Raw genomic sequence first — 24842 nt, forward strand, 5'->3', positions numbered from 1 at the left:
TAAATTGAAATCAGCAGATTGCAGCAAGTAATTGAATTATTTCTTTATTGCAATGGTAAAATTTTTAGCATAGCAATTAGAACACCACCAAAAAACAAAACCAAAACAAAACAAGAACCCATAAGAACTAAACCTTATTCTTTCCAAACTGAGATTTAGGGGTTTTTTTCCCATGTAGAATGACAGAGTTGTTACACCTTATCTAAGAGAAGTGTTACATTGGCTCATTACATATATTTTTACTAAAGAGAGCTAAATTCCTTGAAGTTCCATTGAAAAAGCCATCACTGAGATTCATGAGCAGTAACTTTTTCAGAGATAAGCAATATTTTAATACCTTAAATCGCTTACAAAGAAAAGAACTGTGCAGGACTCAGCAACAACCAAGCACCACAGCCTAAGTGAGCTGAAAACCCTTCAGTCTGTTCTTTCTCCCACTCCTGTAATAGTATATTAGCACTTGTCCAGCTCCTTCACTGAGCTATTGCAATAGCTCAGTGCATACTCAAGAACAAATCAAAACCCTCTGAGGCTTTTTTTTGCTTAGAGCAGTAAGCATTAATTAGAAATAAAATCCATTTTCCCTTATATTCTCATGTATTTTTCAAGACTTATAATAAACCTTATAATAAATATATTCTTGCCTTCTCAAATCTAGGCACTCAATTCACCAATTTCTTTAAAAATTAATAATAAACCCGATATGATTAGCACATTTTATTCATTGACATTCAAAAATCATCTAAAATGAAGCTTTCCTCTGACTCTAGGCACTTTAACATCATTAATAATATAACACAGCCCTAGCAGCATTAGAGTAATTGTTTCAATGGGAAGGCAATCCTTCAAGACCTCTATGGATATTCCTTTCCATCCTTCCTCATACTGGGAAATAATCTCAATTCTCCTGACAAAATGCCATCCTACATGCCTTTGGCACAAAAAGATGATTGGATTCAAGCCATTTCTGGTGATGACAGAAAAGAATCCCCCAATCCTGGAGAACATTCTGACCTGCTCCTTCAGTTTTATTAGGACAGAAAAACAACTGGCTTCTGCTGGCTGGGATAAACCGGTCTGCAATTGTTCAAAGCTTTACAAGGCAGAACTGGTGTGTTAAATACCAGTGCTCATCTAAGTGGGTGCCAAGCGAGATGTTCTGCTTCAAAAAGGAACTCCTGGTGCTGTTCCTATCACTGGGGCAGGGCTGTGACAGCAGCAGCTGTAAGTGGGATGTGATCTGCACCTCATTTGCCATCGGGTCCCACAGCTGTCTTGTCAAATCCTGCCAGCCTGCAGAGCATGCTGCGAGTGCAAGGCTTTGCCAGGCATCCTTGGAAATGTATGGTATGGGTGTCAGCTCAGGCAGCCCTTGTGTGCTGAGCTGAAATGGATCCAGAACAGCCTTGGGGCCATCTTCTGCAGATACTACAAAGAAACACAATTTCTGTCCAAGTTCAGTGTTAGGGCACACCCCACCCCCGTCCTGTGTGCCCACTGCAATCCTTACTTGCCTTAAAACGCTCAGAGGTAATTTAAAAGCTCCCTCAGTATTAATGTCATGCCATTTTCACACTAACAGTTCAAAGTCAAAGTAAACAAGTTTCAGCCACACACACAAACACTTTCTGCTTTTTTAAGTTACCAAGCACATACCATAAAGACAAGTCTTGCTTTGTAATCGCTGACTTTTCCCCCCTGTACAGTTATTCAGATCTCATTCCAGAACTTGTCATCTGGTTAATTAACAGATTTCAGTTTGTTCTGTGTTTAAGAGAGATTGTTTGTGGCTTGACTCTGGGAAAATGCACAAACGAGGCAGCAGCTTGTTTTTCAGCTCCTGTCTTTGCATTTTCTGCCCAAGAGCCAGGGAAGCATGTAAATTAGGAGGCACATGTATCTTGCAGGATTAGCATTTCTCAGAAGACAGAGAAATGACAGCACACCTTCCAGTCTCAAGACAGAAAAATTGATCATGTACCATTTTGGGGGTGGATTTTTTCATGTTTCTCTGCCAAGCTACTGATCTGAAATCTTATTTTTAGTTCATTCATCCTTCTTTCAGTAACAGCAGCTCCTCTGTTGGTAATATAATTGTTCATATTATGATGCCTCAAGTGAGGTTAAGGCTGTATGATGAAAACATATGTCACATACAAATATACATGATGTACAATATAGCAAATCTATCAGGATTCATTTGGTGCAGTTACCTGAGCACTCTGCATAATAATCCCACAAGAAATATTTCACAATGTGAACATCAAATAGGTGAAATTGCCTCAAGGCCAAGAGAACCAGAATGCACTAAATGAATTTTCTTGTAAGGATCTACTCCTTCAGAGATTTAAATAAAATGCAAAGAAATTTTCCCAAGTAATCCCAGGAGTGTAAATTTAGGAGGGAAAAGGCCAAAACCTTTGGATATTTTCTTAGTAAATATATTCTGCAGCCAAAGGCTTAATTCAGATGAGCTTTTTTTATGGTGTGTAGGTATTTCAAGGCAAAAAAATAAGTGATTCTAATCTTCATGGCAATAAATGAAATGTCTGCTTCTGGCACTTAGAATTTGAAACACAATGGTCCCAGTAGATCAACTTGATGCTGTGCTTATCATGACCCATCAGATTTCAACATGCATTCATCCAATAAAATAAAACATAACCTCTGCTTGGCTGAAAACTAATTTTCAGAAATACATCTCATCTTCAACAGAAGACATGAAATGATGGCAAATCCTCAGCTTCTCTTTGGAATGTGTTCTGGTGGTTAACCATGGAAAAATGTGTGTCCTATTTCCTATTTGAATTTGTCTGGCTTTGGCTCCTGGGCATTACTTCTTATTATGCCTTTCTTCAATAGATTAAAGAACCCTTTAATATCCTGTATTTCCCCTTAGGAATGTTCCTGTACACTACAATCAAGTCACCTCCCAATTCTCTTCCAGATAACTTTAACAGCCTGAGCTCTTAAAACATCCCAGCATAAGGCATTTTCTCCAACCACCAGAACATTTTGCTTCATTCTTTTCCTCTCTCTTATTTTCCAATGTGCTTCTTAAAATCTGAAAACCAGCACTGTGTGCACTACCCTGTGATGATATTATTGAGGTCAAACATGAGAGGTAAAACAAACACTATTTAATACCTTTGTTTATACATTGATTAATCCTTTTCTGCCATAGCAGCATAGAGGAGAGCCCGTATCTGACTGCTTACTTATCTGACCCTAAAATCCTTCTCAAAGTCATTACCTTCACAGTCTTCCATTTTCCAGTTATGGTCTCCACACTTGGATTTTAAGATATACAGCTATATGGTTTGATGAATGAAAATTCACTAGGTTTGAACAAGCTGCTTGTACAAACTGTACTGATCAGTGCCCCATCCTTGTCATTATTTACAATTCCATTAATCCTGGAGCTGAATTTTTGCAGCAGCAGGTTTGGATCTGCTTTCAGATCATTGCTAAAAATGTAGCAGGACGTGGAACCTGCTACGAGGAGCTTTTTAGACACCATCTCTTTCAACCAAGTTGCCATACAGATTTCTTCTTGAGATATAGCAGCAAATTCCATTTGTATGGTTTGTTGGCAGTGTATAATGAGAATATTCCACAACACCAAATCAAGTACCTCCTCAAAACAGTATTGATAGTATTTTAACTAAAACACTCTAGATCTGCACCATATTCCTTGGTTTCAACTTTTATTATTTGAATTCCACATCATATTTTCTATTTTGCTTAGGATAATTATTAAGCTAACCAATTGCTTGGGTCATATTGCTCATCCTTTTTAAAAACGGCACAAAGCAACAGTTTATCACTTCTGTAACCTCATTTTTTAAGGCAAGATACAAATACTCAGGAGTAGCATCTGTAGTACAGGCAGAAGCAAAAGAAAGCAGAGAAGACCAGACTGCATTTTTCGCAGCCTTTCCAGTGTGGAAAGCGCAGGAACTGCGGACTTGCAAAGTACCTGCTCACAAATCTCCTGGTCCTGCTGAACTCCTTGCCCTGCACACACACACACACACACACACTCAGGAGATGTGGAGTCTCCTCCCGACTACGGAGACGGGGTAAGTAAGACACGACTGCTTGCCTCAGGCACTGCAGAACCTCCCCGGGCGGCTCCGCAGCCCTGTGGTCACGGCCTGCCGCCGTGGCTGAACCGGCCTGGCCGCCGCGGCTGCGACCACTCCGCTTTCCCTCTCGTGTTTGCACCACCAGATTTAGGCTCCGAGAAACCTTAAGCAGCACCACGGGAGGTTTAGGTTGGACAGTAGGAAGAATTTCTTCACGGAAAGAAGAAATTCTAGGAAGAATTTCTTCACGGAAAGGGTGGCCGGGAATGGGCTGCCCAGGGAGCCGGTGGAGCCACTGTCCCTGGAGGTATTTAAGGAAAGACTGGATGGGGCAATCAGTGCCATGGTTTAGTGGACAAGGCGGTAATCGGTGACAAGCTGGACTCCATGATCTCAGAGATCTCTTCCACCGCAATTGATTCGGTGTTTCTGTAACGAAGGAGGAGAAGGAGGAGAAGGAGGAGAAGGAGGAGAAGGAGGAGAACCCCAACCCACCCCACGGACTACCCGGAGCCGCCTCTGCCCCTCACGCTCGAGGCCGCCTCACGCTCGCCCAGTGCCGAGCTCCGATTGGCTGCGCCGCCAGTGGGGGCGGGACCGAGAGAGAGTCGCGGCCAATCCGCGCCGCGAAGGACGTTTCCCGCGGGGTGGGGCCTGCGCGCAGGCGCGGCGGGGCGGGGCCTACACGGGCGTGAGGGAGGGAGCGAGAGGGGAGGGCGTGAGGAGCGAGCGGCGGGAGGGAGCGGGTGAGGCGAGGGTAGTCCCGCGCTATTCGCGGCGCCTCGCCTTCCAGCGGATTTCTCTTCGGGCAGCGGCTTTCCTTTCCCGAGGAGCTCCCGTCCTCCCATCTGCCCCTCAGACGAAGTCCCCCGTCACCCTCAGCCCGCCCCCGGTCCCGCCGCTATGTCTCTCGGCCAGCGCCTGGCCCGGCTGGCCGCCCACCTGCAGGACCCGCGGAAAGTGGCCGCGTTCCAGCGGCTCTGCGGGGTGGAGGGGCCTTCGGGCTGGGCCGGCGCGGAGCAGCGGGGGCCGGTGGCGAACGGTGGCCCCGCGGGCGGGCAGGAGCATCCCACTGGGAACGGGGCCGTGCCCGGCGCGGCGGGAACCCCGCGGCGCTGGAGGAGGAGGCCGCGCCGAAACTCGCTGACGGAGGAGGAGGACGGCAGCCAGGAGTTCGCCACTCGCAGCCGATTCCTCTACTATCTGTTCAGCCTGGGCACGGAGCTGGGCAACGAGCTCTTCTACATTCTCTTTTTCCCTTTCTGCATCTGGAATGTGGACGCCTGGCTGGGCCGGAGGCTCATCATTATCTGGGTGTGGGTGATGTACCTGGGGCAGTGTACCAAGGATGTGATCCGCTGGCCCCGTCCTGCCTCGCCGCCCGTGGTGAAGCTGGAGGTCTTCTACAACTCCGAGTACAGCATGCCCTCCACCCACGCCATGTCGGGCACCGCCATCCCCCTGGCGCTCCTGCTGCTCAGCTACGGCCGCTGGCAGGTAATGCTCACACCTCCGCGTCCTCATCCGTGCGCTTTCCAGCCCCGAGGTGTAACCATGTGGCAGACCTGATTTCTCCTCAGGAGGGGAGGTGGCTGAGTTTGGTTGGGAAAACGTGAGATTCGTACCTTTTTTCCTTGCCTCATTCTTTTTTTTTTTTTTTTTTTTTTTTTTCTATGGTTTAAGCGAGTGCTCAGGTAACGAGAAGTGTTCTAGTAATTCTGTCTTGTGAATGGAAATTGTGCTGGTTTTGGGGATTAGCTCAGCACGCATGAAAAGTTCGCGGTAACAATCTGCGTTTTGTTCCGATGAGGGTTTTTTCCCAGCTTGTCCATTTGCGCAAAGTTTGGATAAGTATCCAGTGTTTTTACAGGCATTTGGTTTTACAGAGTGAGAATTTAGTGGAGAGCCAGTAACTAAAGAGCTTCTTGTTGATGATCCTTCTTTTCTTCGAGTCACTTTGTAGCGTCACTGAGTTGTAGCGTTAGCCTTTTCTTTAACGATTTTATTTTCATTAACCACAACCTGGAAATGATTCTGGTATTTTTACTTTCAGGAGGTTCTACAGTCTATCAGTGCGTTCATAATTAGCAGGAACTGATAATCTGTGATATTTTCATCACCTTCATTCAGCAGAATCTCTAAAATCTGGCTGTTGCACTTGGGGTCAATAGATAAGTTAAAATAACACTGTTAATCGTCTGGTTTACGCAAGCAGTGGCATGTGCTTAGGCGCTGGCTGCTGGAAGTACGGCAACAGCAGCAACTCCGGAGAAAGCACATCCAGCTCTCTAAATCCACTTTCAGCAGTAGCTGAGAGAAGGCTTTCCCAGGTAAATGTCCAGTGCAGCGTTTTAAGAAGTCAGGCAGTAATTAGACTCTTAAGTTGTTAATGTTTACTAATCCTTACTGTAATACCTGCCTGGTTTAAGTTGGATATAAGTCATGTCTTTAGAGAAAACTAACTCTGATCCTAAGCTTCGTGCAGGGGCTTAACTCTTGTCTTCCCTGTTACTGGTAGCAATCACCAGTTGTCTGCTGGCGCTGCCTGACACTTTGTGCCTCTATCTCAGCATCTAGAATGGGTGACTGAAAGGAGTGAGATGATTAAGGGTTAAAGATTTTATTTGGCCTCTCTAACCAAAGATTATTTATCTGTTTCTGCAAGGTGAATGCATGTGCCCAGAAGGAAGCTCTTAGTCATTCATATTTGCTAGGAAAAGGTGAAGTATTATCTGCTGGAGTTATGCAGGTATAATAATTACATACATACATACATACAAAAAATAATAATGTCATGTTTTGTGAGAGTTTGAAATAAATATTTGAAGTTTTGCCCCTGAGATGTTTCATCTCAAAGTTGTTTTTATTAAATGACTAAAATCTGTATGTTTGATTATTGCTTGTTAGATGTGTAGGGATGGTGTCAGTTGGAAGCACAAACTGAATTTGTACTTCTTTGCCTGTGGGAAAGCTCATTCCCAAAGCAGTACCAGTCGATCAGCTTTGCTCAGACTGATGTCATGTGTGCAGAGGAGAGCCCGTCTCCATGGCCTTTACAGGAGCAGCAAACAGGGTGTGAAATGATGTTTTTGCCAATGAACAGAGTTCGATCTGTGGTTTGCCAACCCTGCCGCTGCAGTCTGTGAAACACTCTGCTAATTGACTAAACATATTTACCATGAATGCATGGTAAGAAATCATAAACATTCATCCTTGTTATTCATGTAGGATTGTGCTTAAGAAATGCAGAAGCAAAGTGTTTGAGTCTTGATTTCAATTCCTTTATCTTAGAAAACGAGTATGAATAAAAGACCTCTCTGAAACCAACTTCTGTTATTTCAAAATACTCATGTAAAAAAATAATTTCTGATTTTTAAATTATTTCCATAAATTAATCAGTAATTAACCAGTGGCATGTCAAGAGTCTTTTCATTAACCTTTCATCTGACACTTCTTCTGTTCTCCCTCTTTTACTTCTGTTGAAAGGGAGTAGAACCTATGTGACATCTTTTTGTCATGAAAAATGGCGGTTTTCTGGAAATTGTGTTAAAAAAGACTGACCTCAGAAGTTCTTGGAAAGCTTTTAAAGATAAAGAGGTTTTTAGTATTATTTTAATTAAGTTCTACAAATTTACTAGTAGGTGCAGGTCGCTGGATTTAAACCTGTTGGTTTAACCTCTTTCTGTATATATTTAGTATAACAAATACATATATATACTTATATTTAGTATAAAGGACACAACTATGAGCTGTGCATTTAGAATTTATTTTAATAAATCAGAGCCTGATTGTGATGTTACAGTATCTTGGGACTGTTGGTTCAGCAGATCATAGTGGAACGAGGCTGAGGATGACTTGAGGCAGATACAGGTGTAACTCTCTGCAGGGATTTTACTCTGGAATACAGGCAGCTTTGAGTTTGTCACTTTGAAGTTTATATTAAACCAAAGAAAGCTCTTCTTGCTCTAAAAGATGTTGCACCAGTGAGGAGGGAATCTCTTTCTTGTGTGGCTTATTTGCAGTTTGCTTTCAGTGATCTATGACTTCCTCCTATTGTGTAATAGTTCTTTTCTATCAAAGACAATCTATTTGAGTCTTTTTCTTGAAGAAAATAGAGAACAGAGAAAATGTGCTCCTATTTTTCTAGGTGTGGCTCACATTGTCCATTTAAAATTGTTTGGATTGCAGTAAGGTTTTTTCTCAGCCGGTTGACTTTGTGCTTTTTAATTTTTCAATGTCTTTAAGCAATTCTGTTACAATTATTTTAACATAGTATTCAAAAGGATTTTTGACGGTAAAATGAAAATACTTTCTAAAAATGCAATAGTTTTATTGTTCAACTAAAATATTTTCAGAGATAATGTATTTTAAAGATGGTTTTGGAAAATTACCACAATTAGAGACTTTGTGCATGGGGAATATTCAATGAAACTGTCCTTCAGACTGGAGCGAGTTACATATTAGGATAACTTCCATAGTAGCTAACTGTTCTGTCCATTGTATCCAAATTTTTCAGTTTCTTCTTGTATTATGAGAGCTTGCCTGAAACTTTTGATTCTACTTGCATAATCCATGTTCATTTATTTCATTTATTTATTTAATATGTTACATTTCTGCAGGGAAAACCATTTCTTTCAATGATACTTCAGTAACCATGAAATACAAAGCTCATGTCAAAGACTCATGAGAATTTGGGAGTGTTATAAATGTTTTTCCTGATCCCCCCCCCCCCCCCCCCCAATCTTTGAAGTGCTGATACCCTGAGGGCAAACATTTAAAAGACAGTGAAGTTATAGATCTTGATATGATGTAGGAAAAAGCAGCCTTTATCAAATTGGGGAAAACTTGCTTTCTTGGAAGTCATGACAGTTTGACCCGGGCTGGCTTATATCATGTCCCAGATGGGGTGAGGAAGAGATAATGTGAACTGCTAATTATCCACAAAATCTCCAAAGGCTCAGGCTGAGACTGCTGGAAAAACTATTTTTTTAAATTTTGTTTGATTGTGTTGAACTGCTGATTTCAAATAGACACCAAGACGTATTTTATTAGAAACGGTCCTTGAGTTGGGATGGTACCTGAATGTGTCAGAACTCTGCTGGCTTATTTTGAGGAGAAAAAAATAAACATCAGCCAGGGGAACAGAAAAATCAGAAAAATAAATATCATAAAATAAAGAAAAATAAATATCAGCCAGGGATGGATACAGAAAATTTGCTTCTCTCCCAGAGTTCCTCCAGGATGCAGCCTGGCTGTAGCAGTGGCTGTGAGCGTTAGGAAATGATGGGTTTGCACTCCTTCCTGAGCTCTGCATTAATGAGCTTAGTGAGGAACTGCTGACTCTCACTGTAGCCACTGAGCAAACTTCAGTTGATATTCAGCAGGAGCCCAGAGCCTGGGTTGATGAGTAGCAGGCCTTTAACTATATTAACCAGTGCTGATTTACCTTCTGAAGCAGCTTGTGGTGCTGAATATGACAGCCTTGTCCTCCCTGGGTACCTGTCTGGCAGTGTTTGATATGCAAAGCCTGTCATCAGTGACTGCCTTTCCACCCTGCTGCTGCTAATGGTAACCTGGATAAACACCACTGCTGAACCTGCAGTAGGTGCATCTGTTCTCCAGTGGCCTCTCTGATGCAGTTTTCATCTACAGGTTTCATTTATTCAGTGCTCTTTTGACTCTCTGTGGTACCAGTTGTGTAAGACTCTTCTGTGGTACCACGTGAAACTCCCTTCCAGAAATCTTTCATCTGCACTGTGACTTTTAGCAGCCAAGGCTGGTGAATGTAATTAAATGAGATGGGTTTGACAGGATCTGTGTTGGGATTTCAGGGAGATCAGCATCGCTCTGTGGTTCTGACTGACCCCTGTTGAAGATTACCTCTAGAATTGTCTGCCTACTCTTTCATTTCAAAAGGCTAAACTCTCTGATCCCCACTGGAGATAGGGAATAATTGGTTATTGGGGATGAATAAACAGCCTAATCACAACAGTGCTGTAGTGAGAATTTTGCAGAAAGGGGCACACCCTTGTTTTAAATGTCTGTCCTTGGTGAAAGGCTTGCATTTTCAGGAAGATTGATGTAGTGATAAACTGGAAGCTACACACAGCCATCTCTTACATACAAAGTCTGTGTGCAGAAGCAAGTGCAGTCCCTTCAGAAAGAGACACATCACCCCTCAGAGAAGCCCAAATGGGCCTTTGGCTGAAATACTAAAATGTTGAGAAGAAATGTTGGCAAAGAGATGTGTGCATGCTTGTCTAATTGGTCTTCTTGCACATGTTTCCTAAACAGTCAAACAAAAACTCTTCTGACATGGGAAGCACAGCTGAAGGGATGATCTGAAAACACAGAATTACCCACACAGTGATTTGAGAGGGAGATGGGAATTTGGAGGGTCAGCACTGGCCTTGTCTTGTGTGTGTGAGATGTAAGGTCTTCCATGGGCCATATTAATGCCTATAGTTTGTTTGTAAAGGAAACTGAAAAAAGTTGTTTTTTGCAGGTGTTAAAAGTTTAAAAAGAGCACAGCAGGTTCTGACAAATGTCACTGGGAATCTCTGCCAGAGGAATACAACAGCCTGTCTCATTAGACTGTGTTGATTGTCCTTAAATGTATTTTTCAGTTTTGCCTAAGCAAATCCTTAATTAATGTGAAGGGTCTTGGGGGAAAACATGTAAAAACAAATGCTCTAAGGCTGGATACAGAGTTTTTGATGAAAAGGTATTCAAAGGAAATACTCTCAAGCAGTTTGTTTTTCTTGGTGCATTGTACACATGTAAAAGCACTCCTTGTTCTTTAAATAGGGTGTGCTGATTAAACTGAGAAAACATTGTTTTGCAGAAAAAATGTAGTTTTAGGTACTGGAGCATAAACAGAGCAAGCAATAAGCAAGACTCTTGCTAGCTGTGTTCAGAGAGGGATTATTTTTTTAATGACTGCAGTGAAAGAAATAACAAGCTAATTCCTATTGTTACTCTTCAATTTCTTTTCAGATTAGGTGTAGCAGAAAATTAAATGTTTTAACTTCCTTCAGGACTGGCATTGAAAAGTTTATCTTGGAATTTTAAAAAGGGGTTCTTGTAGTGGCATGTAACACTGAGGTTTTTATGTCTCTTTGTGGTAATGTTGGTCAGTGCAAGAAAGGAGAAAATCATTGATAAATGTAGCTTAACCAGTGGTATTTACCACCTGGCCCATTTTGAAAGAAAAATTTTGATTATATTTCCTAAAATGACTGATTGGTGGTCTCTTTTTTCTAACAATCCTTTTCTCCCTTTTCTTCTGCTCCTTTCACCAAATAATTTTTATGATGTGCTTTTTGAAATCATCTGTCCAGCCAGGGTGCTGGAGTCATTCCCATAAGCATCGATTATGGCTTTTTGTATGACTTTTGCCAGTACATGGCCCAGATACCTCATTAAAAGCCTGGTGCTGCAAGTGCTGCTTGGATTCTTTCTGTGAACTTTAGCCCAAAATAATTGTCTCAAACTCAAGTTGAACTTCTGAGTTATGATATGATTAAAAAATGATCATTGAATACTGTAGAACGTGGAAAATATTAGAAAGTTACTTTGGAGTCATTTGTGGGTGCTGGAAACTTCTCCTGTGCAGAATGTGCTTTAGAAAGGTAAAGAAGTGAGCATTTAGTGTCTTTTAATAGTGTTCCCTTATGAAAAAAGGAATTTTTTGACCTAGGTCAAAGCTTTTAGGACAGATTGTTTCCTTATAAGCATTTTTAAACAATGGGTATGTTATTAAGACTCTTGGCAAAAAGATCAAGGAGCCAGGAGGAGGATAGGGGAGGGTTTTGTGTGCAGTCCAGTCAGAAGTTTGCAAGCCTGTTTTGGAGGATGTAGTGGAATTTTCTATAGGATGGGAGTTTTCTTTTAAAAACATAGGATATAAAGTTCTCAAAGACTTACTGAGAGTATTTTCACTGCTGCTTTACAAATATGAATTTAATTCAATTTCTTTGATCAAAACAAGGTTATGGGTATGAGAACAAAATTGGGGTCTGAAACACTTTTAGTTTATTCAGTCAGCTTTATCCCTAGCTTTACCTTAATAGGTGAAGTTAAGAAATCAATACACTTCTAATTTTTTTAAATAACATGCTTATTAGTTTGAGGTTTTTTTAACTTGTAAAAAAGAAAGCAGTATGCATTAAAAAAAAAAATAAACACAATCAGAATTGTTGAGGTGGCATGTTGGCTCTGGGGAGGCATAAGGAGTTTTTGAGGATATACATGAGATGGTCTTAAATGAGGGCATGGAGACAGGGTTTGAGATGTTTGTGTCTAAAATGGGCTGCTCCTGAGTGTCTGACTGAAAGTGATACCAGGTGTGGTCCAGATCGATGATACATCAATTCTTTTATCAAAAAGAGCAAGCTGAGAGAATGAAACCTGGTTTCTATGTCTGCCTCTCCCAGCTGTGATCTTTGACAAGCTTCCATACTCTCATCTAGAAGGACATGTGATACCAGTCTGCCTTCTGATGCCCAAATGAGCAAAACCAGCTGTGAATCAGGGAAGAGGGTAGAAGTAAACTTGTAATCTTTTGTCCTTTGTGCCTCTCTAGGTCTGATCTGGCATGCCAGGAACCATGGGACTAAAACTGCTGGAATTCAGCTGTCTTGCTTAGTATCTCACATTTAAGTAGAGACCCAAGTCAACACAATAAAAAGTGCTTATGACTTTCTTCCCTGAACACTTGATATAAGTTTATATTCAAATTTTCACATTAGTCTTTCATTCAGTATGCCTGTTTTTAAGTAGAAAACCTAATAAAAGCTGTTTTTTTTCTTTGAATATTCATTTATGATTTGGAGAGGAGATGTTTGAAATCCATTATCATAAAACAGTATTATTACAAGGCTTGCTGGTACCTCAGCCTTGCAGGCAACAATTTGGAAGTAAGTTTATGGCATCAGCTTTTTTTACAAGGATCCAGGTGATGTCCCTGTTGGTGGTGTGACTCGGCATGCTGCTGAGCTCAGAGGTGTGTGGGAGTGCTGCTATTCTCCTTTAGTCACCTTGTGCACTTAGCCCAGCGTGTGAGGACCAAATACATGCTTGTCTCACCACCTCAGGGCAGATTTGAAGCAGGTGCTACCAGTTTGGTGTTCTGGGAATTCTCAAACCCAGTAGCTGCTTGAAAAGGTAGGAGTTAAAACAGGCTGAGGAGGACCCAGGGTGTTGTGCTTCATTTGTGATCTGGACTTAAAAGGTGCCTGTAAGAAAGATGGGAGCCAACTCCAGTGGGCCTCTTGTGATAGGAGAAGGGGTGATGGTTCTAAACTGAATGAGGGTTTAATTTTGATCAGATGCAGGGAAGAAGTTTTGTACTTCTGCTGGTGAAACACTGGCACAGGTTGCCCAGAGAGGAGGTGGATACCCCATCCTTGGAAACATTCAGGGACTGGTTGGGTTGGGTTCTGAGCAACCTGTTCTAGTTGAGGGTGTTCAAGCTATTCTACTATGTTTTGCTACAGAGAAACTAAACTAGCCTGTGTTTTCAGATGGTTTAAGGGCTATTTATTCAGAATTAGAGTGAGATATGACAGAGCCAAGTAATCTTTCCAAAACATTCTTCAGAGCTGGAGTTTCTCTTTTTTCTTACTCAAACACCCCTCCCCTGTGAGTTCCCTGACAGCAAGCATTTATTCTTTCATTTTCAGAATTATTGTAGTTGCCTACTGTTTACAATCACCTGCTCAGGACTCTTGAAACCAGACTTCTCACGTAACTATTTCCTTCATACTCCTTGTTCTCAGGATTTTGCTGTTTAGCTGCTCTAACCTCTTCCCTGCCCCAATCCTAGTCTCTGACCCACAGTGTCATGAGCAGCTGCTGAGTCCTGCTGAGCCTGGCACTTCATTCATCTTCCTGCTAAAGCTCCAGCCTCTCTTTGTGTCAGGTACTGTAGAAACAGGACAAGTCTTTAATAAAGAAAAGCCTTACCCCTGAAAGCACAAAAGATGTGTGTCAGGAGACAAGGATGGACACAGGGGATCAAGTGGTGGCCAAGGAGTTTGAAACTCGAAGCTGCTCTTGCTTCAGAGGCCCCAGGGTACAGCTGTCCCTGAACATGCAGCACTTCTGTGTGAGGGAGGCTGAGTGGAGCAGGCCGTGCAGGGAGGGTGTGTGGCTGCTGCAGGCAGCATTCCTCCTACCCTGAGACCAGTGGCAAAGGGAGAAGCACAGCAGGGCAGAGGGATGTGGCTGCACTTGTACCAAAAGGGCTGCTTTTGTGGCTGCTGTAGCAATGTTGGTATCTGATAACTGCCATCATGTGTGAGTGTGACAGAGTTGCTGGTGCATTGCCCGGGAGTAGCAGAGTTCGGAAAGGCAGGAAACTGAGTTTGTTCCTTCATCATTGCAGTCAGAAATGAGTCACAAATACACAGTTCTGTTTAGATCCAGTTTGGAGATGAATGTGATAGAAGCAAAGACAAATGCTGCTACAGGAAATAGAGTTTAGTCTAGATGGAACACAACTATGAGCTGGGTGTTTAGTATTTATTTTAATGTGAAATCTGCTTCTTATGTGAAACATAAGCTTCCTGATTTTCTCTTAGTTTGAGAATGTTAGTTTTGTCATGCTGACGTGGAGTTGAGAATTCAGTGAAGGTTGGAAAAATGCAGAAGAGTGATATCCTATCTCAAACCTTTACAGAAAGACTGATTTTTGGAACTTTACAATCTGTAAAGTGGCCTTCACAGAGGACACAGAACTTCCTCCAGTAATTTTAAAGATATTTTCTCGAATTTGTTGGATATTCTACCCTTCAGGTTACCTATGAAAGGAACAAGGGAAAGGGCAAGAAAACTGCCTGTAGATTTTGTTCCTAGGTTTGAGTACATCTAGGCTGCCTGTTTATATTGAACATGTTTATCGTAGGAAGAGAAGCAATTTTGGAAACTTGCCATTTTATCTTGTGACTGCGTCTTTTATAGAACAGTGGCAAAAAAGGAAGCTGTATCCTGTCTTGTACGACATTTTGCAATAGTGGGGAAAGTATTTCTTACTGTGCTGTAATATGTAAATTAGCATAGTTTTATCCAAAACCTGAGAAAGTTAAGAAAACTATGTTTTTCTACATGATATGTGCTTATTAAAGCAAAGTTTTTCATTTCTTCCTGGTAAACAGTCCTTATTAATTAAAAAATGTGAAAAGGCAAAAATAATTGGAAGTAATTATTATGATTTTTGTTTAACAAATGAGGCTTGTAGGAGGAAATTTATGTGGGTTTGGAAAGAACAAAGAAGATTACTGATTTACGAGTTTCATGCTGATGCACAGATATTGAGTCAATGACTGCAGAAGCCCTAAAACAAAGAATTGAATTTCTTTATAATTTTATTATGAGTTCCTTCTTTTCAGGAAAAAAAGTGAAGCCTCAATTCTGCCTGAGTGATTGCTGACAATACAAACATGTGATGGAGCTGCTTCACCCAGGGTAAAACGGTTGCACAGTTTAACACACTTGTCTCTGCCCATGTGGTCACTTTGGGATATCAGAGCATGGCAAGACAACTGCTACAGAGATTGATACATTTCTTACTGCTTTGAAACAGTCTGATCAAAGCACTGAAATTCATATATCCTGAATGCAAAGAAAATGGGCAAGATTGAAAGTTTGACTTAACAATTTGTGAAAAGATGCTCTGCTAGGTCTGTGGGGTCTAGGGCAAGTAAAAGGGTAAACATCAGTGGCATTAATTGGAATTAATGATAGAATATTCATAGAGTAATTTGTTTTTGTTTTCAAATACTAAAGTGGTTTCTGCATTTTTCTTCTCTACCAGTATCCCCTTATGTTTGGACTGATCCTGGCATTCTGCTGGTGTTCTTTGGTTTGCTGTAGTCGAATTTATATGGGAATGCATTCAATTTTGGTAAGAAAATAATCTAATCTACTATTGAACTTCTGCTTTAATCTTGTTCTGATTAATTTAACTTCCATCACATTGAAGGTTTTACAGTGCAATAATTATATACAGATGTATTTTTTTGTAATGTCCTACCATACAGAAACAGAGGAGTTACTTTTTATCAGCATAGAAATTGATAAAACAGCTACAAGTGGCTCTCATGCTAAACTTACACTTGTCTTTTATTAAACTCAGTCCATGGTTGAAACTTAACAGGTGTTTAATGTCATTTTTTAGTGCAGAAATTGATGACTGCTCTAAAGTGTAGAGTAAATTTTCCTTTACAGAGTAGAAATGTTTTGCAGAATGAGGAAGTGGCTGTTAAAGTTCATTCCACGTCAGCTGCTCAAAGCATGTGCATTTTGGAGTGCCACTCTACATGCTAGAGTTTCATTTACCAGAGTTTCTAAAAGCAGGTGACAAAGTTGTCATCTTGGAAAACAAACTCATTTATTAAACAGATTAAAACTCCCCAAACTGAAACACAAATGTATGCAATGTAAAAATGAGAAAACAAAACACTACAAAGTGGTAATTGCAGTGCAAGATCACTTATGAGGGTGGTTAAAGACATTTTTGAGCATCACATGCTGGAAGAAAAGCTAACACCTGCTAGGGAGTAGAAAAGCTGGTAGATGAACACCGTGGAAAAGGAGCATGGGAAAATAATGCAGCTCAGAAAAACTAAATGACATTTTTGCATCAGTAGTTAGGAGTTTCCAATCTAAAACCACTCTTTCAAGGATGATGTGATGGACTGATAGTTCAGTTGACACAAAATGTCATAGAACAAAGTGAGCAAGCAGACAGAGCTATTTTTCAGTTTCACATCTGAATCCTCTGCAGAGTTTGAGGGAATACAGTTCACCGTGTGGTGCCTGCCATGTACATCAACCACAGTGCCTAAGTTTGGAGGGAGTAGGTGGCAAATAGAGCAGAAAGGTTTTTTTGTTTCTTCTGAAATGAGCAAGTCTGATGTTTATATCAGTCAATTTTAGTAGAGCTTTTATCAGGCTTTCAATTAGTGGAAGCAAATAAGAATGATTCATTGAAGCTGGAGCAATACAAACTCTGCTGATTGAAGCCCCACCTCCTGGCTCATGTGGAAGAGCTGATAAGCATGAAAATGAAGGCAAGCCACTTTGTAGTGCTTGGATTGCACAAATTCTTTAAGAATCAAAGATGACAAAAGTAGCAGAGAGTTCCATGCAACTGAGTGATCAGTCAACAGTTAACTGAAATTTAATGCTGAAATAAAAAATCACTGGGTAACCTTTTCATTAAGAAAAGAACTTTAAAAACTGAAAATCATTTAGGAAGCCATAGAGGTTATCTCTTCCTCTCTTTAATATTTGGAAACAGTTCCCATCCTTCCAGCATTATTAATTCTGAAGCTGGATAGGCAAGTTGAAGCTGCTCTAGTGCCTGACTGCAGTGGTCCTTGACTGCTGCACCAGCTGCTGCTGCTGCCAGTGTTGGGTGTGTTGGCACCCAGGCCCTCAGAGCCGCTGTTGAGCTGTTTCAGCAAACTTAAGTTGGCAAAACATATTTAGCTGAGCTGGATTTGTGCTGACTGTAGGTTAGAATGCCCTGGCCCTGGACAGGGACCAGTGTTGCCAGCAGAAAAATCATAGAAGAATCACAGAATAGTTTTGGGTTGGAAGAGACCTTTAAAGATTATCTAGTCCTAGCCCTCTGCAATAAGCAGGGACGTCTTCAACCAGAACAGGCTGCTCAGAGCCTTGTCCAACCTAACCTTGTATGTTTCTAGAGACAGGGCATCCATCACCTCTCTGAACAACCTGTACTAGTGCCTCATCATGCTCACTGGAAAAAAGATACCTTCCTTATATCCAGTCTGAATCTCCCCTTATTTAGTTTAAAACCATCACCCCTTGCCCTGTTGCAACAGGCCTTACGAGAAAGTCCAGACCTGCCACTTCAAGGAAGGATCCTTTGATCATACCTTCATTCATGATCTGGTCAGGATGCATGTGATTTGTTAATAGGTGATCAAATGCAATTCCTTACCTTATGTTTAACATAAGAAAGATTTCGTCTTGTAAAAGGCAAAAGATGGGAATCCACAAGTTGCTTTTAACACCAGAGCAGCTAGGATTGAATTCTTGTTAATGTAACTTGAGGGCTTTTTTAAAAAATAGTGACTACACTGAAACCATATCTTTCTCTTCAACAGGACGTTATTGCTGGATTTCTGTATGCTATTCTTATCCTGGTTCTCTTCCATCCAGTTGTGGACCTGATTGACAATTTCAACTTAACTTACAAATATGCACCCTTAATTATCATCAGTCTCCACTTGGCCCTGGGCATCTTCTCTTTCACCCTGGACACGTGGAGCACGTCGCGAGGAGACACAGCTCAGATCCTGGGCTGCGGTGCCGGCGTGGCCTGTGGCTCTCACGTCAACTACATCCTGGGTCTGCAGCTGGACCCTCCTCCCCACACCTTGCCCTTGTCCCTGTCCTCCCTCACAGTGACTGTGTTTGGAAAGGCCATACTGCGCTTGTTGATCGGGGTCATCGTTCTGCTGTTAACAAAAGTGGCCATGAAGAAAGCCACGATTCCTCTGGCCTGTAAAATATTCCGCATCCCACAGGGCGACGTGCGGAGAGCCCGGCAGCGCATGGAGGTGGAGCTGCCCTATCGCTACATTACCTACGGCATGGTGGGCTTCTCCCTCATGTTCATTGTTCCTTGCCTCTTCCATTTCATTGGTCTTTCCTGATGCAGTCTGATCACGTTGGGTAGGGAGAACTGAGCTAGTTGCTTTTTGAAGAGGTGCACTAGTTTGCTAAGGGAAGGCCAGCCAGCTTGGCTTTAGCAGGGCCTTCCTATTAACAGCAATACAAAGCAAACAAAGCATTTAAAGGGCTTTGCACATCTCTGGGGATGGTTTAGGGCCAGAAGTCAAGCATCAGTCCAGGAGAAGTGCTGACCTCTGTAAATGCTGTTTTTTGGACTTGTTGCCGTAACAAAGTCTGTGTGTGTGTGATGCAGTGAACGTATCTGGGATGGCTGCCAGGCTGTACCTGTGTACACTGACACTTCAGCAGGTGTGTCTGACAGCTGGTCAGAAGGCTCCATTCATTATCTGTTTGCCATTTCACGGTAATTAATTCAAGTTGTTGGACCATAAACTGTTACATTTGCTTTCTTCTATTCTTTCCTGAAGTCCTGCTTCAAGGTATTTCAATTAATAGGTATTTTTAATGGACCAAACTTGTAATGAGGTTGAATTTTTCTAAATAAACAAGCAAAAGGCTTTTTCTTTAGCCCCCTTTGCAGAGAAAAATGTCTGGATTAGCATTGGTAGATATCACTAGAGTATATATAATTCAGGTACTGTATTTTATGGTTTAATAACTGTGCCTTTCTGTTGCTAAATTAAGAAATGCCATATATACTGTGATGTAAAAATGCCTAATTTTATGGAAAATCCTACATAATTAGGCAGATATTAGAAAATGTTAGTTGTCCATGTTGCTGACATGGTCCAGGTTAACCAGAATGTCCAGTTTTTACTGATCAAAATTGCATAAATGAAATGACCCAGGAATTGTCCTTGAGCTCAAGATATTGTAAATGAACAATAGTCCCTTTTGTAAGTATTTTTAACGTGTATTGTAAGTTACTGCAAGAGGATATATTTTTCTGGAGATTGTTTATACAGTGGATGGATATTCAAAATTAATTATTTAAACATATAAACAATAAAAGCACCCCATTCTGCAAAGAAATGGGCTTCATTTATTATTCCAAACTAAACTAGAAGGACCACTGCTTTTAGGTATTTGGTTAGAAAATATTATTCTAGAAAAATCTGTATTTTTATGCATTAGCACACTATATTTAAATGTTATAATCACTTTTACCCAATTTAGATAGTTATAAGACAATGTAACAATTAAAGTAAACTTGTAATCATTCTGATTGACAGATTGTGAGGAGTCAAGACAGCATGGTCAATGCATGAATGGTTTGTGATGTCTAAATTTGGCAGGATTTTATTATGTGCTTTTGAGCTTTTCATGATCCTTTTCCCTTCAAGTGTAATTTCATGTGCCTTTTTTCTGTTTCATTTTGTCTTGTTCATGTGTTGCCTGATCTGTTCTTTCCATGTCAGGAACACTGCAGGAAGCACTGTCTTAGTGTCTGAGCAGACACAAATGATTTAATTTTGTATTATACTTCTTTTTCAGGAAAAGCATCATTTGGTTGGCAAATATGGTGATTAGATACAAAAAATTTAGGCTTTGTATTCTAAGCAGTATTTGGTTTTAGAAGGTTTTTTGTGTTGGAGATTGTATCTCCAAGCTGTTAATATGGAGATTTTAGAAGGTTTTTTGTGTTGGAGATGATATCTCCAAGCTGTTAATATGGAGATTGACAAAATTAGCTTCACTTTCTCTGAAGCAGATAAGGTTTATGGTACGCTGGCACTGGATGATGTGAAAACTCCACTTTTCTGGTGCATTTCTGCTGTGCATTCTGAATGCGCTGCCATGAATGTATTCAAACTGAGGTATCCAAAACTGAGTGTGTTAAACAACTTCCACAGCTGAAAAGACCTCACCCAGTAGAAAATGGTTAGCTTGTTTCAGTGTGTATTTCTGGATTTGATTTTTGTGTCTGTTCCTCTTTTGCAGTTCAATGCAAAATGTGCAGTAAAAGGTAAATTGGTTTCTGGGGTTTTGAGAGTGGGGTTTCCACTGATCTGGCTTCACACACCAAGATAGCCATTAAATACATAGCTGGGGGAATGTACACAAAATGCCTTATGCTTAAAGCCCTAAGCAAGTGGTGTAGTTTCAATTATATTTAATTAGTCTGAGGACTGTTAAAAATAATAGGATAACTTTCTCTGAAATTTAGAGCATATTCTCCTTAAATATCCTAGCTTTACAGTTTATAGCAAAAATGTTTAAATTCTAGCACAGAAAAAGTGAGCAAAACTAATTTTTTAAGGTACATATTGGACTTATAGAAACTTCAAGTTTACATCATAAAGAGCATAATTAAAGCTGTATTTTCTAGCTGTGCTTGCTCTCCTGTAGTATTAATGGAACATGAGATCTACTGTGGAGGATCTGGAAGGGGTGAAAAAGATCACACAGAGCTTTCAACAGGCTAAGGAAAATTGCACTGTAGCTTATTCTACTGTCATAAATTTATTTTTTATATTTTTATACAGTACATTGAGTAAGTTCAAAATGTCATGTTCCACTATCCAGGAAATGTCCATCAGAATGTCTATACAGCACCTTCAGTAACTACTTGACTGAAGTTTACATGAGAAAAAGTTCTACTGTTCTGTTTTCATGTTTTATAATGGGTTAGGCTCAAGAGGGCAGTTAGCACAAAATGTCATGCAATATGAATACCTTTAGAGGATAAAGAATTGCAGACATGCAAATGCTTAAAAATCCAAGTAAAGTATTTGTATTGTGGTATAATTTTGTTTACTGATAAGCTAAGGTTCCTTGGAATTGGGCATAACAAAGCAGCAGGTAAAACTGGAGCACTTTCTTTGCCATAATCTATTCTTAGAGTTGAATATTAAAAATGTTTCTAGTGTGAGCACCAGCTGGTACCAAATTCTTTATAAATAAAGTTAGTATAGCTTTAAGAGGTAGTCAGATGTCTTTCCACAAGGAAAAATGCTTGAAAACTTTTATGACATGGTGCAAAATCGTCCTGCTAGTGAACTCCCTCAGTCCCAGAGAGAAATATACTTCATAGAACCACATTTATTGCAAAAAGTTGCAGGCTAAATTTGCCTTTTTAAGTTATTGTATGAAATAAACCTTTAAACCAACAGGTAGGTAGAGAGCAATTTGACACAGAATCCTGTTTTCCAAGAGGCTGAAGAGATGCAAATTAGTCTGAGACTGCCTTAAACATAGGAGCAGGATTTTTTCTGGCCTGGCCCTCACTCAGAACTGTCATGTGCATCTTGGGTGAGTTTCAGAATCTGTTATTTTGGAAAAATGTTTCATGTTTATAAAAAAGCATTGCTTTTGCTTTCTCCTGTGTGATCACCTGTGAAGCTGTTGGGTCTCTGAGCAGGAGGTGGAAGAGCAACTTGCAGGGAAATTGGCAAACCAAAGGGAGTTGGGTTTTGTGTATTTATTTGGAGTTTTTTTAAGGTTATGTACAGCATTTCTCCTGGAATGAAAAACCAAACAGAAAGATGCATTTCTTTTAAAATGGCATCTCCAAATGTGATACGTGGCTTTTGTGTTGTTTATTTTTTTTCTTACCAGAACAGTGTTAAATTGTCTGGATATTAGAAGCTACTATGTTTTCCTTTGTTTTTGGTTTTTTTTTTTTTTTTTTTCAATTACTACTCTCAGTATTTTTTACTCCATTTTTTGCTTATTTCTGAGAGAGTATCCAGAACGTCTGGACATAATTGCTACTTATGTGAAGATTGTAATTTTGAACTTGTAAATAATTAAGGGTTGTTAGCTTCAAAAATATATAAAAACAAATCCTTGCATGCTGTAAGTAAATACATCTGTTGTGCTAAAAATTGTTTCTGTTTCTGTTTTTGCTTTCTCAATAAAAAAATCCAGTTTTCACACACCATACAGAAGATATTTAATAATCCAATGGTATTGCTGTCAAACTCCTGCTAACTTTACTGGGAGTTCTGCACTTGGTTCCTTCCACACAGCACTGGGAATGAAGCCTGAAGGGCAAGTCTGTGCTGACCTGTGAGCAGGCTCAGTGAGTGTGAAATGACTCAGCTCTAAATGTGATAGCCTTGCTTTTGGGTGATTTTCCTTGTTAAAACCACACTTAGCCCTGTTTTTATGAGATTGCTTAAGGGCTCAACTTGGAAGTCCATTCTCTGTAGGTGGAACTGGCTGCACATTTCTAACACTCTCCCTCTGTACCATAATTCTGTGAATGAAGTGACCCCAGAATGAAGTCAGGAGATAAAATGAGAGGAGAATTGATTTCTTGGGGTATTGTGACTCAACTTATTGTAATTGGTTATTGAATGGTACTTTGGTTGGAGTGGACTTTATGTCTGTTGGTTATAAAATTTATTTCTGTATTCTACAAAGAACTTCGAGGAAACTTAACTTTTTTGTGGGAGGAAGTTGAATGACTTCTTGCCAGACTTCATTCTGCAGGAAAGCTTAAGTGGCCTTTTGTTTCAGAAGAAATATATGAGCCTGTTTTAAAATTTACTGCAAATGATATATTTGTCAAATTGATAGATTAATTGGGTCACTAACATTCTTGTTCTTGCAATACTGAACAAAGGCAATGAAAGCTGAATTTGAAAACAAAATGTGATATTGTGTGGCAGAGAGGATAAAGTAATTTAGGTGTTCTCTAAAAAGCACGTTATCACATGCTGGTTTTAAAGCAAATTTAGCCATGCATTAGAAAAATTTCTTTGCACTCCATTCTGTACCAGAAATTATTTGCATGTTGGTAAGAGGCCTTGTAAGAAAAGAAAGGAAAGCAGGGTGTGCTTGCAGTGTATGATCAGTAACTGTTCCTGTAGGATCAGAGGAGAAGAGAGAGTACATGGGATAACAGTACCTTAAAGATACTGATTAGTAAATGTAAATCCCGTCAAGTTGGAGAATTTTATTAGTCACTGAACTTTGACTAAATTAGTCACTAAGTTTTTCCACAAGTTTATTTTTGTTAGAAAGTGTAATGAAAGATAAGAGTGATATTACTGAAATGGAAATTAGCTCTCAAGACAATTCTAGATGACTAAAGTATCAAAACTGAAAAAGATCAATTCAGGAGGAAGTAATGGGAACAGTAAGAGTAGAGTCTGAGGGGGATTTTGTATTAAACTTAATGCACTTAAAAATATGCCAAAATTTGGCCTACACTTGATTTATATGAAATCTGTAGTACAATATATAGATATATATAAAAAAATATTGTGCATTGGAGCTTAATAGTTTTTATGTATAGATTTTTTTTTTGTTTACTGCATTCCCCGATAAAAGGGAGTTGATAAAATACAAACCTGTGTTGTCTCTATGTTAGTAGCCTTTTGGGAAAGAATGCAGTTGTAACCCAGTCTCTCAACCTCTTGGAGAACTTGATTATAAAAAAAACCCAAACTATAGAGATGCAAGCCCTGAATAAGTTGAGGATCATAAAATGTTTGCTGTATAATATTGTACAACTGATGTTTTAAAAATTAATACATCAGCACTTTGTTTTACTCTTGTTAATGATTTGGTACTCATTGCACACTTTCTGAGTTGTCAATTTAGCTTATAGTGACTGGTAACTGAAGTGTCTAACTTCACCTGCAATGTGTGGGTAATAAACTCCTGTTGTATTCAGTTGTGTTACTGTCTTTATTCCTTCCAGTGCTCAGGGACAAGATCTGAGTTTGTGGATGGATTCAAACCCCCAAACAACCCCAAAGTTTGTTTCTGAAAGTTCTTTTCCCCTTATATGTGTTAAGGCTGATTTGATGCAGTAGCTTAGCAAACATAAGCAGAAAATACATTCTGCTTCCGTGTCAGTTGAAAAATTACCTTGGAATATTTAACCCAGCATGTTTTTTCATCTCTCCTGGTATGCCAGTAGCCATATGTGGGTGGGAATTCCTGCTGTAGAGAGTTCAGTCCTGGTGGCTAATCAAATCTGCAGCTGCCTTGGGAAGATTGCCAAAATAATGCCTGTAATGAAGAATTCCTTTGCAATTGCTTACCTCATGCTGTTGGGCAAAGGGATGCAATCATGTTTGCCTCGTATAGAATGATTAAATTTCAGAACATGATGACCCAGATTTCTAC

At 40.2% G+C, this 24842-nt stretch overlaps 1 protein-coding gene across 1 annotated transcript; it reads left to right on the plus strand.

Moving 5' to 3' along the window:
* The first annotated feature begins 4774 nt into the window (after nt 1-4774).
* Nucleotides 4775-24383, plus strand: SGPP1 (sphingosine-1-phosphate phosphatase 1). Its single transcript, XM_009102316.4, has 3 exons — nt 4775-5585; nt 15904-15993; nt 18227-24383. Exons 1-3 carry the CDS (start codon nt 4992-4994, stop codon nt 18776-18778), a joined length of 1236 nt encoding a protein of 411 aa, XP_009100564.1. The 5' UTR covers nt 4775-4991; the 3' UTR covers nt 18779-24383.
* Nucleotides 24384-24842: the final 459 nt, after the last annotated feature.

Source organism: Serinus canaria, chromosome 5 (assembly GCF_022539315.1).
Source record: "Serinus canaria isolate serCan28SL12 chromosome 5, serCan2020, whole genome shotgun sequence".
NCBI lineage: Eukaryota > Metazoa > Chordata > Aves > Passeriformes > Fringillidae > Serinus > Serinus canaria.

Coding starts and splice junctions, on each gene's coding strand:
- SGPP1 (XM_009102316.4), top strand. CDS start 4,992: ATGTCTCTCGGCCAGCGCCTGGCCCGGCTGGCCGCCCACCTGCAGGAC. Junction 5,586..15,903: donor TCAGCTACGGCCGCTGGCAG/GTAATGCTCACA, acceptor CTTCTCTACCAG/TATCCCCTTATGTTTGGACT. Junction 15,994..18,226: donor TGGGAATGCATTCAATTTTG/GTAAGAAAATAA, acceptor TCTCTTCAACAG/GACGTTATTGCTGGATTTCT.